At 41.4% G+C, this 13,003-nt stretch overlaps 1 protein-coding gene across 2 annotated transcripts in view; it reads left to right on the forward strand.

The window, feature by feature from the left end:
- aatka (apoptosis-associated tyrosine kinase a) overlaps nt 1–13,003 on the forward strand; it is a 32,165-nt gene that overhangs the window by 4,701 nt on the left and 14,461 nt on the right. For both annotated transcript variants that reach the window (XM_079645408.1, XM_079645409.1), the window contains exons 3-4: nt 8,383–8,516; nt 12,580–12,718. In XM_079645408.1, the coding sequence (XP_079501534.1) occupies nt 8,383–8,516; nt 12,580–12,718 (273 nt within the window). The remainder of the gene's footprint in view (nt 1–8,382; nt 8,517–12,579; nt 12,719–13,003) is intronic.

Consider the following 13,003-nt stretch of genomic DNA (forward strand, 5'->3'; position numbering starts at 1 on the left):
GTGCCCACACTCAATGAGCTGAATAGGGAATCAATGCCGATAAGGTGAATCTATTCAATTTCTCTGTGTTTATTACATTATATACAACATTGTGTTACCATAGCTTTACACAATTAATAGTCTTGATCTTGCCTTAGACATACAAAATAAAAAAAGCTTCAGCATCAGTCGTTTCGACTCTCTCTCAAGCCCGAACAGATCACAGAGAATGTTGCATGCTTTGACACAGACTGGCAGAACAGAAGTCTCCCTCCCCGTGAGAGCCTCTGCAGACATCCTCCCTCTGCAGTTGTCTGTCGCTTTTTTGAAATCACTTACTTGTATGGTTGCTATGCATGCACAAATGCAAACACACCGCTTCTTGCTTTTGACCAAGACCAAGTAATGACAGTGCTGCAGGGTGGGCAAGGTGCCAGAATACACACCACTGCAATCAAGTCGTCTTGAGAAAGAGTAAGGGGGAGACAAAGAGGGGGGAAAAGAGAGGGTGAGATACCGTTTCAACTGCAGTGAGTATACAACAGATTGGTGACAAATAGATATGTACGTCACGCAGTAACTGTGTTATATAAAAGTATTTAGTTTGAATGTGTGGTCCCTGACTGAGCTTTGTGTCTTTCAGAAACTATATATTGGCTATTTTGACTAAGAAACATGTCCCGGTGGCGCTAATGACCTAGCTGCATTGAATACACTGCAAGTATTTCAGTCTGTGGAGGCTAATGCCACCATATGGAACAAGAGACTGCCATTATTAAACCACTCAAGCGACTTTTCACTTCCCCTCCATGATCCTAATGTAAAGCACACGACACAAAAAGAGAGCAAAACGGGCCCCACATCTCTCGGATCATGAATTCAAATTCAGGACAGTGCTGCAGGGGCAAACAAACTCCTCCATCTGCCCTGCCTGAGCTGCACCAAGTGCCTTCCAACAAAAACACTCACACACACAAACACAACAGTGATGGAGGAAGAAGGGTGGGAAAGCGCTTAGGATAGATCAGACTGGATGGATAGAGACAGGAGAAAAGTGTGACCAAGGGTGTAACTTTGGTTTGAGAAGTGGGGGGGAGACAGAACAGGGGGTCCTCCGCAATGAAACATTTTTCTCCATTTAATTCCATTTCCTGCCTTTCTGCAAATATATTAGGGACTATGGTGTTAAAAAATCCAAGAAAGATGTGTAGTGTATATAATGAGAATATTGTTGTCTTTAAATTGAAGTTAAATGCATCAATCTGATGCACTTTGAGAGCAAAATTAAGAGATTTATGGATACAGCTTTCAACACTCATATGAAACAAAACTGTATATATTTCATTACTCCAAAAACCATTAGAATATGCTCACAACCAATAACACATAATTGATATACTCCTCTCTCCCATCTTAAACTTACCTAGTCTGCATTCTTTCTTTTTATTTATGCATATTTTACTTGTCACTCCCCTTTTAAACGGTGTTTCTTTGTTTTTTACTGACATTGGAATGATTTTTTAAATTATTTTGAACAACTATATTAAATAGATAGAAATATTTGTTTACATAGATGACCAAACCGTTTGAGACCCACTGAGACTAAAGTTTACAATCTAATCACTCAGCGAGTCCTTTACCTAACTGAGCTGACGTTATCTCAGCCTCTCAGTCCGACACGGGAGGACTCTCCCTCTTCTTATTGTTGAAACAGCTTCTAATCTCCGTTAGCTCAGAGCTAGCACCAGATGCTAACAACAACCCCCGTAACTCTCTCTGTCTCTCTCTGGGTCTCTCTCTCTCTGGGTCTCTCTCTCTCTGGATCTCTCTCTCTCTGGGTCTCTCTCTCTCCCACAAAATGCGCTCGTGCCACACACACACAGACGCTCTTCCGTGACGATGACCGCTTGCGTAAAACATTTATAATAAACACATTTGAAAAGTGGGGGGGACACAAACAGGATTTCGAAAAGTGGGGGGGACATGTCGCCCGGTCCCCAGTGGAAACTATGCCCATGAGTGCATGAGTGTGACCTATAGGTTTACATGTCTATATAGGGCAGTCAAGAGGCAGCATGAGCAGAGCCAAAGAATGTATATACAGTGTATAAATCAACACAGAGACTTTCAGAGCAATGATGATGAGTGGCCTACAACAGATGAACAAATGAAAACAAAAGGGCTTCAGTTCTATACAAAATCCACTTTCAGTTATGAGAGCTTAAGCTGAAGTTGCAATGTTGAGAAATTGGATAGAACAGAGGAAATAGTATTAGATTGTCATGATGGAGGACTGAACACAGATAGAAGGGGGCGCTCTGCTCACACACACACACACACAGACACACACATGTGCACACACATATCAGTCTCCAGTTTGCAGGAGAAGCAACAATTACACTATTAATGGCAGTTTACCGTATCCCTCAGCCATTTCCATCCATGCTCTCTGTGAATGACTGCAGATGGCAGAGGGATGCACTGGCCTGCAGAGGGCCTAATAACTGTCATTAACTGGGAGTGAGTACAGGCCTGTCATGTCCGTCTCCTGACAGCACGAGTAAGGGCACACTGCTGGAAATGAAAGCTCTGAATTTCACAGATCAACTATCAAAGGTGTTATAGTTAAAAACACATCATTTGATTATTTGAAATATGATTAGAGTTATTGTCAAGGATCATTGCAAAGGACACAGATTCCTCTAGTTTGCATTTTGTAGTTTGGGCTGTTTTGATTGAAATCAGCTGAAATGGGTGGTTGTTATACAGCATGGAAATAAATGGAGGCTGTTCACAGTTTATCACACTTGAAAACACACAGCTGAATGAATGAATGGAATGAAAATATCCTGGAGTCAAGTAGAGGGGGAAACTTCACTGAGGATTTAGGGTTCTTTGCAACAGGAAGCTTCACAGTTGATGGGAAAAGTAAATTCTAACAACAAGGACTAGCACTAACAATCCCGTGAGAAAGGTGCAATCGGTCTTGTAACCGGCTGACATTATAATAATCAAATCAAGTTGGCAATGACATAGAAATGCTACACATAGCATTATTAACGTACCAGGTCAACTACTGGAAAAACACAGTGCACGCATGTACTAGCAGAGGTTTGACTTTAATGTGGACACTGAGAATAGAAACATTGTAAAGGAGACAAACATGTACACAGTGCTACACGCTTGAATGTGTTTTCTCTCCCCCAAATACACATGTTGGAGCACATACACATATTTCTGTATGTAATAGTCAAAAAAACTTCCAAAGTTGGAGATGATGGGTTTGCTGCAACAGCCCACTGCTCTCAGTTTCAACAAAAAAACAAAAGTTAGCCAAGTGCAACACTTTGACTGAGCTTTCTGTGCGGGTTCATGTTCTTTTGCTCGTTTGTGAATGCGAACACAAAGCACGGCCCTGGCCTTTGATAAGTGTGGGAAGCTTTATCCTGCAACTCTACCTTGATTAGAATCCATTTTGTTCTCTCTGGAGCCTTCCTTGCACTGTTTGTCCTCACTCCCTCCCTATCCATTTGGAACAGATTTGTTGAATGTACGATGAGCTCTATCGTGTAGGCCTATAGGAGGTAGTAAATATTCCAGCAGCTGTAGACCTGACGTTCAAATTCTTAAGCTGCCCGCTGCAGCTGCACAGCAACAGAAAGCCCGACCTCACTGCTGCATGCTTTATTTACGATCTACCATGAAAAGCTCAGTGGCTGTGCTTAACACAACACTATTCTTATCTTGTACACGCATGGACACACACACACACACACACACACACACACACACACACACACACACACACACACACACACACACACACACACACACACACACACACACACACACACACACACACACACACACACACACACACACACACACACACACACACACACACACACACACACACACACACACACACACACACACACACACACACACACACACACACACACACCATAACATTGAGCATTCCTGCTTCCTCCATGGGCCCCTATCTCTACATGCCTTTATTTCTCTCTCACTCTACACTACAACACTATAATAGCTGTTGGATTTTTAAAGCTATTACTTAGTTGCATGTTTAAAATATATTAGCTCTTGCTCTGTGACTGCAAGAGACACCACTTATTCTTTCTCTAAGTAATTGATGACTTGAATTGTCCATCCCCATTCAGCATTTTATTACATGGTGTGGCTGTAATCTGACAGCATGGAAGGTCACACTTAATGAAGCAAGCCTTGCATTGATCAGTTTTGGTAGATACAATGCAACAGTGTTGGCCTCCGCATTCATTCACCCTGCCTTCACCAACTAATGCTTCCTCTCTTCCTCCCTCCTGTCATTCTACTGCCTCCTCTCCTGCGGCAGGCTGAATTGTGGAGGTGGCAGGCTGCCCCCATCGCAGCCCTCCCCTCCCCGTTTGTGAGGACATGGCTCATCTTCCTCTAGTCCTGAAGACAGCTTTTTAATAAAGCGGGTTTGAGCCTGGGTTTAAGTGCTTTATTTTCATTTCGCTGTGCAGCTGGTTAAGTAATGTGTGTGCTTCTCAAATATTTATGGAGGACCCAGATCGACCGCTCTCTCACAGTTCTTCTCAGGGAGTGGACGATGGATTCTTCAAATGTCGCACTTATGAAGATTGTGCGACACTGGTGTTTTTACGGGGTGATCATAATAAGGTTTTCTGTGGCAAATAAAAACGTTTTAAAGGTCTGGTGAAGCGAAGACTCAGCACAAAAATGGTTATGATTCAAGCTGCACCAGTACAGGGGAAGCATAGGTTAACTGACAATTGGGGGTGAGGAATTTCATCATCTATCCATCTGTTTTAAAAAAAAAGGTTTTCCCGGTCATGTTTCTAAAACTATGAGAAAAGAAGCATAAATAATCTGCATTTGCAACTTTCTAGAAGTCTTGGGGAATATTCACCACGATCATTCGGTCCCAGAGTTCCGTCACGCTCTTGGAAATGCGTGTGTGGTGCCTGTCAACCTTGATTCAAAAGTCATCCTTTTATTTGTCCTTTAAAGTAACAATCCAACTCAAAAGTAACTGAAGCAGATTGAGCGTTCTCTTATTTGTTTCCAGATGAGAGCAATGGTTTCAGATTGCAGGTCCTGTTCAGAAAGACAACTGCACTGCATGAAAAAACACAGCCCCCTATTCATTTGCATGGCACTGCTGTGACTCAGCTGTGGTTTTATGAATGCAAACACAGTTCTTGTTCCACATGTAGAAGACACATGGGCTGCTCTAACTACTTTACAGGGGCCGCAGTCATTTGACTTACAAAACAAATGGAGAGTGGATGCAAATGTCAGTTATTACTTCATTATCTGTGAAAAGGTGAAGTTGACCCTCTGTTCTGCACTTGGCTGCTTCATCAGTGCTTATAGACTCGACAATTGTCAGGTGGTTGCATTGTTGCATTAAACATTATTATAAAAAGATGCAATTAAAATCAATATTTCCAGCTCATTGCCTATGATTTAAACATGGTGTGCAAAAGATGGAATCAGTAACCAGAGCACAAACTGTGTATTTTTTGTTGTGTCCTTTTTTAACCTTAATTCCATAATCTCTTAGCATATGTCATCCCTGTCTAACATCCATTCCTCCATTCCATTTCCAATGACCAAACATATCATTGTACGGTTCCCCTAAGATAAAACATGCTAAACATCTTCTACTGAATTGCTAATACCAGTTTGAAGTGCTAAATGTCCTTCAAATGAAAACGGTCGTTTGGCTGCATAATGCCAGAGGAATAAGTCATGTACATTATAGATGGTTTTCATTCTTTAAATATTTAATACTCAGCCCTGTTTCTCCTGTCAGCCTCAAGACAATGTGTCGTGTCACCATCTACTCAGACTTGTGTGTTTCGGTCTGTGGTGAATCCTGAAAGGGCCCTGCTCGATTAGCTCGCCCTATTTTTCACTTCAGAAACACACACAGACTTACACAGAATCTTTCACAACATGATACAGCGATATACTGTAGAAGGGAAAGATAGCCATTATACAAGGCACCAGAACAAATGTGCCTCACTGTTATTTCCAAGAGTGAGCAAATAAATAGGGGACATGAGGTTTACTGCGCCGTAAACTGCAAGTAATCAACTAATATGTGTCGTCGAGCAAAATGCCAACAACACACTTACTACCAGCATTTATTTCAGAAAGAGAAAACAAGGTTATAAATGATTAAAATAAGCTGTGTTATTTAATATGCAGATGAAAAGAAGCTCTTACATTTTAATATGCATATTTATTTTGCCTTTGATGTGGGCCCATTTAAATAGAAGGCTTGCTATAGTAATGAGGAAGCTGCAGAAATATGCTACAAAAGTATATTCTTTGGTAATTAAACTGTGGTCCCTGTGGCATTAAAAATATCCAGAGGATATGAGGGGAAAAGGGTCTTCAGTTGTGTGTGCGTGTCTGCATGTGCAAGTATGAGTGCAGTGCTCTGTGGCTGTGACCTCCGGGTCAACCTTCAGCTGGAGCGGTGCTGCATGGGCCACAGGAGCTGTCGGCTCTGGAACAGCCTGTTCCCCTCAGCCAACTGGGTCAGGACTGCTGAGTCTCCCTCTCTGAGCTGAAACAACATGCACACACAAGCATCACATACCAATAGGCCGAGTTGACCCAATAGACACAGATGTGTCATGATGGTGTTGTCCATTCAAGAATAGGGAAATTAAAGGAATCCCGGAATGATGACAAAGATCAATCCTTTTCCTTTTCTGATAAACGGTTTTACAACACATGGACAAAGAGAGTACACATGGCTAACTGCAGGCCTGTCACATTGGCATTTCCAAAGAAGTTATGTTGACAGATGGGAGAGTTGTGACAGATTTTGGTTGGATAGTTAGGTTTGGGTGGGCATTGTGCTTACCATGAAAGAGGAGTTCAACATTTTTCAGATTCTAATTCTTCAACAATTCACGTTGTGAGAAAAACCTCACAGATTGAGAACTCGCAACAAAACAACTTTATTTAACAACATGGTAAAAAAAAGAAATCATGTAATTGCTGTTTCTTAACCAGGAATTCCTAACAACCAACACATTTATTAAAGATTTATTTTAGCTACTTTTGTGGAAATAACCACAAAGTGGAGCAAATAAGATAAATAACCATAATGTATTGATAATGATTCAACGGTTAAACACAAAGATTGATTTACTTACTTCTGGGAAGAGTTGTACGATTTATTCTATGGCAAAGTGATGTCACCAGGGTTATTTCCATCGTCCTTTTTACACACAGTCTGCGTTTCAAACAGTGGTCATGAGTTTCACAGATATGAACCTGCATCGTGAAGAGAATCTAAGGCGTCCCTTGCTCCTGATTGAACATGACTAGTTAAAACGTTTGGAGGGACTATTAGTTAAAAATAACGGGACCCTAAATGAAACAAAAAGGCAAATGAGAGAATCCATGCTCCATTAGCTCATTAAGACATTAAATATGACTCAGGGTCAGATATAGCTACAGTGTGAGCATGATTCCCTGTAGAGGCGTCCTATGAGATGGATACTACATTAGAGGATTTGAGTGCGATGCATTGGAGCGTTGGGGGATGAATGTGTTCCAATCCAGTTTCCATCTTTTGCTTTCTTTCTCTCTCTTTCCTTCTTCCTCTCTTCTCTCTCATGTGTTCTGGCAGGAGTTTGAAAACTGTAAATCAGATAATATGGATTTCCTCAGCTACTAGAGGCTTAAAGTTAAACTGACACATGTGTGCGGCACATATGCACACAGGAAGACAAAACAGATGGTAAATGACTTGCAAAATGTAAAAAATAAGTAGGAGATTGTGTGTTCTCTCTGTTTATTGGTTGCAGGCCCACAAAAAAAGTACATGTATCTACGTCTCAATATGTGCTGGGATTTAAGAGCGCTGAGCGCATCGAGAATTGTAGCTCAGAAGCCAATGTTGTGGGGCATTTCAGAAAATGAAAAGCAAATGATACACACCCAGTGAGAGTTTTCATTGATCAGTTGTTTACATTGAGCAGACTGAGTAATAACACCTGGTCTGCTGCTTTATTAAATGATTATCCAGAGGGAGTCGAGGTGTTTGTGGGTGGTATGAACCGTTCTACCTCCACGAGTCAGTTTTCATGGTGAATACTGTTTTCAAACTACAGAAAGCAGAATCCTATTCAGTCACAGATTGTAGCGATGAATAGAAAGCAGAAGAGAATGATTATGAGTCGCATCCATCTTTATTCAAGCTGCCAATGAAACGGTCACAAATCATCTGTGTGCATACAAATCACCTTTATCTCTGTTTAGCTTTTCATTTCCTGTGTGACTCCACAGATTGTTATTGGATCTCCTTCACTATTTTAAATGTGGCATTATCCTCCCATGTTGCAGATGGGGCTCCGCTGAGCGAGCTGTCGTGGCCTTCATCTCTGGCCGTGGTAGCTGTCTCCTTCTCTGGCCTCTTCACCTTCGTCTTCCTCATGCTGGCCTGCCTCTGCTGCAAGAAGGGCGACATTGGCTTCAAGGTGAGCTACCTGCTGCCCCCTGCTGGAGGTGGTGAGGAGAGCACAAACAGTGTGTGCACCATGGCGCCTGCTCAGTGTTTACAATGGAAACAACTGAAAAAGGACATACACGTTAAATGTATTAAATGTTTGGAATAATATTGACACACTTTAAAAGCCATACATATTTAATTGTCATTCAACGCCATTTAAGTCTGCCACCAAGTGAGAATGAGTTTGACACAAAGTATGGCCCTGAAGATCATTTTGTTTTTTTCTCCAACAATCCAAAACTCAAACATATTTAATATTTAGTTTGTCATTTGTTGCCCTATGTTCTGTTGTTTGACCATTGCCTCATTGTATGCGAGTGGTGCAACCAAGTACCCATCCCATCCCAGGCTGGCACACTTTGTCTCTGTGTTGCATTCAGCTGCCACCATTAGTCAGCCATGCTGTGTCAAACATGAGTGCTGAGTGACTGATGAGGGTTAACAGAGACTGACACAGGCAGGGGGCGTATGGGGAGAGAGAGAGAGAGAGAAAGAGAGAGAGAGAGAGAGAGAGAGAGAGAGAGAGAGAGAGAGAAAGAGAGAGAGAGAGAGAGAGAGAGAGAGAGAGAGACACAGAGAGAGAGAGACACAGAGAGAGAGAGACACAGAGAGAGAGAGACACAGAGAGAGAGAGAGGAAACAACCTTGATTCGTTGTACTGATCCTTGTCTTTACAAGTTTACTTCTTCTCACATTATGGCATTAGCATTGAAGCACATTTTTCATTTTGGTATTGCATTTTAATGTTTGTATCTTGTCTGGAGAATGGATAAATTACAGCCTTGACTGAACAGCCTTCTGTGAAGATCACTTGTGCAAATGATTCAGTAATTCATGAAAGGAATTGCGGTGCTAGTGTTAGAAGGAATGAAAAGTGCATATTTCTGTTGTTGTTGATTAGAGCTGCAGAGAGCAGAGGAGAGGAAAGGAGAGATGGCGAGAACAGAGCAGTTTGGTTCTGGATGATATCAGGTCTGTGCATCGGCATTCAGGCTGTAGTATATTAATGCTGCAGTGATGACAGAGAGACTAAAGAGCGCAGCACAGAGAGGAACCATTAACAACTTCCCGATTGTTCTCGTCTGTGTGTATCGCGTGTGTCCACGTCCCTCTGTCGTATGCCAGATTGCCTCTGCCTCATTATGTAAAAGTATGTTTTAATAACCTGCAGGAACAGTGCTTTTGACTGAGAAATAAATCATGAAAAGAAGATGGCTCTAGCTGCAAAACAGCAATATCTAGCTGCTTAAGCTGCAGTCATTCAACCAAAGCACCACCATGAGCCCGTTTAAAATATCAATGTGACACTATTGATTCCTACAGGCAGGGGTATCGTCTTACACTGAGAGTTCAGGGTGACACTGTTGCTAAAACGGTGCTGGGCTTTGTATTTATCACACAGATATAAGGTTACCTATTGTGAGGGCACTATTAAAATCATTAGACAAAGGATGGCAAACGCATTTCCTTTTGATCTGTTAGCCAACTATCTTTTCTTATTAAGTTTATGCAGCTGCACAAATAAATAGGTGCTTTTCATATGTGGTAACACAGGTGTAATCAATAAAATAACTATGGTCCTGTTTCATTTCGATTAGCCACGGTCTTGGTATTGTGCATGCTCGCTCACTGGAGTGGAGGCGACACACTAAATAGAATGGGACCATGATTAAATATATTAACTGCACCGGAGTCAAAATGGCTGCTGTTAGAAGTGCCTTTACTAAAGGTGGAGAACAACAGCAATCATTTGAGTGCAGTTAGTCCCTGTGTATTCACGTGAAGCTTGACTGAGAGGGGACTATCTCATAGCTGTGGGTCTTTCGTAACATAATAGTTTCTGTGTTAAACATTTGAGAAAAAGACAATGAAAGGATAACATTCACAAGGAAACACATTGTAACTGATGCTAACAATACATCTTCTGTCAGATGAGCACAACTTTCAGATCTCAGTCAATTAAAGTGTCAAATATTCATATTTAAATGGATTAAGCAAATATGGTAGAAACCACAAGTTGTGATTTGTGTAAACACAACATATGCTTGTTGTTTTGATCATAGCTTATAATAATTCCAGACAAAACAGACAATCAAATCTTCATCTTGCAGTCTGGGAGCAAACATCACATCTTGCTTCCTTTCTTTTTGGCATCCGCTTGTCATTCAACATCTCACTTGTATAGTGTGCATTCATGTGGGACTGAAAAACTGCACCGCTGCGCTGTCCAAAAAGCTTCATTATTCCTCTCCATCACGGTGCTCTTACTATGGAGCGCGTAGTGTGAGGCTGGGTATTAAGTGCTTTCTAAACTGAAGGCTCTCTGGGGAGCTATGCAATGCTGACTCAGAGCCAGGTGCTCGCTTTCACACTTTGCTCTGAGGAGAGTGGCAGATGGTTCTCTTGAAACACACAAACAAACACACACAGACACACACACACACACACACACACACACACACACACACACACACACACACACACACACACACACACACACACACACACACACACACACACACACACACACACACACACACACACTCACACACTCACACACTTGTGAACACCTGTACATATAAATATACACACACACCCACACAAGGAGCCATTCAAATATGTTATATTATTCCATCCAGCTACCCACATTTTACAGAACTGTTTACTTCTTTGTTTAACTCTGTGGGTACTGCAAGTGGGAGATAGGCTTGTTGTGGGTAACAGTTCATTAATAACCAACGGATGGATTGTAAACAGAGCACTTTTACCAGACTTGTCCCCCAGCATAGCCAACTAGGTTGACCTGAAAGATGTGGGGGTTTCTTTCTATTAGAAATGCAAATAGATTTTTAAAACGTTTGTAGTTCAATTGTTTGTATCCATCATTTGATCCTCTGTGCCCATCTATTCGAAAAACATCTCTAATATATTGACTATATACTGTAGATGTGTGGGGCCATATTTAGTGCATTTCTGACGTTATAATGTTAGACAGTGGTAGCAAATGAAATCTGCTCAATGCAGAAACTTTGGTTGTTGTTTCTGCAGATACACATAAGAAAAAACCCAGAAAAACTGGCATCTCAATAAACACATTTCAATCCAACTACTCACAGCCCAGTGACTGGAGTTAATTAAACTTCAAGGATTTGGGTTTACCCTGTAACCAGCGCATCTGCTGAACAAAAGGTCCTCTCTAGTTAAAAGTTAAACATGTAAGACTCTTAAGTTCTCATATGAGCTCATGAAATAGTTTACTCATTCACCCTGGCAATAATCTACATGGTGATCTACTTCATGCTGCAGATTATGCTATTTGTATTGTGAACTGTTTAAATACGAATAAAATCCTTTCGTGTGTGCCTTTCAATATTCTGCCTTTTTGTTGGATCTATGTTCAAAGCACTACATAATAGCCACTTTGGTTAGTGGGACAGATCATTTTGTTAAGCTACATGTACAGGAGGAAAAAAACAACATCAAACACTATGCAAAACGTTTTTAAAGATGTATTTGTTATCAAACTGCAAAGTATCAAATATGTCTCCATCTTACAATCTGGTGTGTTAGCACTTTTAATATGTACTCTATGGCCGTTTCTGTCGTGACATGTTACAACAGTTAGCAAGCACAAATGTATGAATTCATGTTTTTTCACTAAGAGCATTTGAAGTGTATAACCTTTTTTTTTTTTAGGTTTAACGTGTTTAAGAGTCAGTTTGACATTCTTTAATGATATAAACTTTGCTTTGTATAGGTGATTGAATGGAAGGAAGAAATAAAAGACAGAACGAAAAAAATACGTTCTTTGTGCATGCAGTCTAAACACGCACATTAGTGTGTTCCCCCTACAGCGTCTTTGTTGTGACCCACACAATACACCCCACAACGTACATGACTTATGCATATAGCTTGGTGGGCGAGCCCCAGTGCATTTGAATGCCCTTACAGTTGAGCCATTGTCTCCCACCATGTCAGTGGTAGGATGGCTGCGAGTGGATGACTAATTTCAGCATGTGTCTTTGCAACAGGAGTTTGAAAACACTGAGGGAGAGGAGTACCAGGCAGATCTCTCCCTGGCTTCGCCTTCCTCCCAGAATGGCCCCGAGGTCTACATCCTTCCCCTCACCGAGGTCTCCCTGCCTGTCTCCAAACAGCCTGGTAGATCCAGTAAGAAGCTGCACAACACTATCAACTCATAACACCTTTAAGTTATATCCGCTCGCTCTTTTAATGACCTGATTTACTGTTCAGCTTTTGCTTCCTGCAGTGCGTATATCATTATTCCTTCTTAGCTCTTTAGAAAGAGCTGCCACACTAACAGGCCATTAAAACAGCTTGTTACTTCTCTACAGCATGACACAAAACTAGGAACCTTTTGTCTACCTTACTGTAGCTGGAACAGACATGGCCTCTTTAATGAAGTATGTTGGATTCTATCTCTTCTTTCTTCTT

Source organism: Notothenia rossii (assembly GCF_949606895.1).
Source record: "Notothenia rossii genome assembly, chromosome: 8".
In the NCBI taxonomy this organism is placed as follows: Eukaryota; Metazoa; Chordata; class Actinopteri; order Perciformes; family Nototheniidae; genus Notothenia; species Notothenia rossii.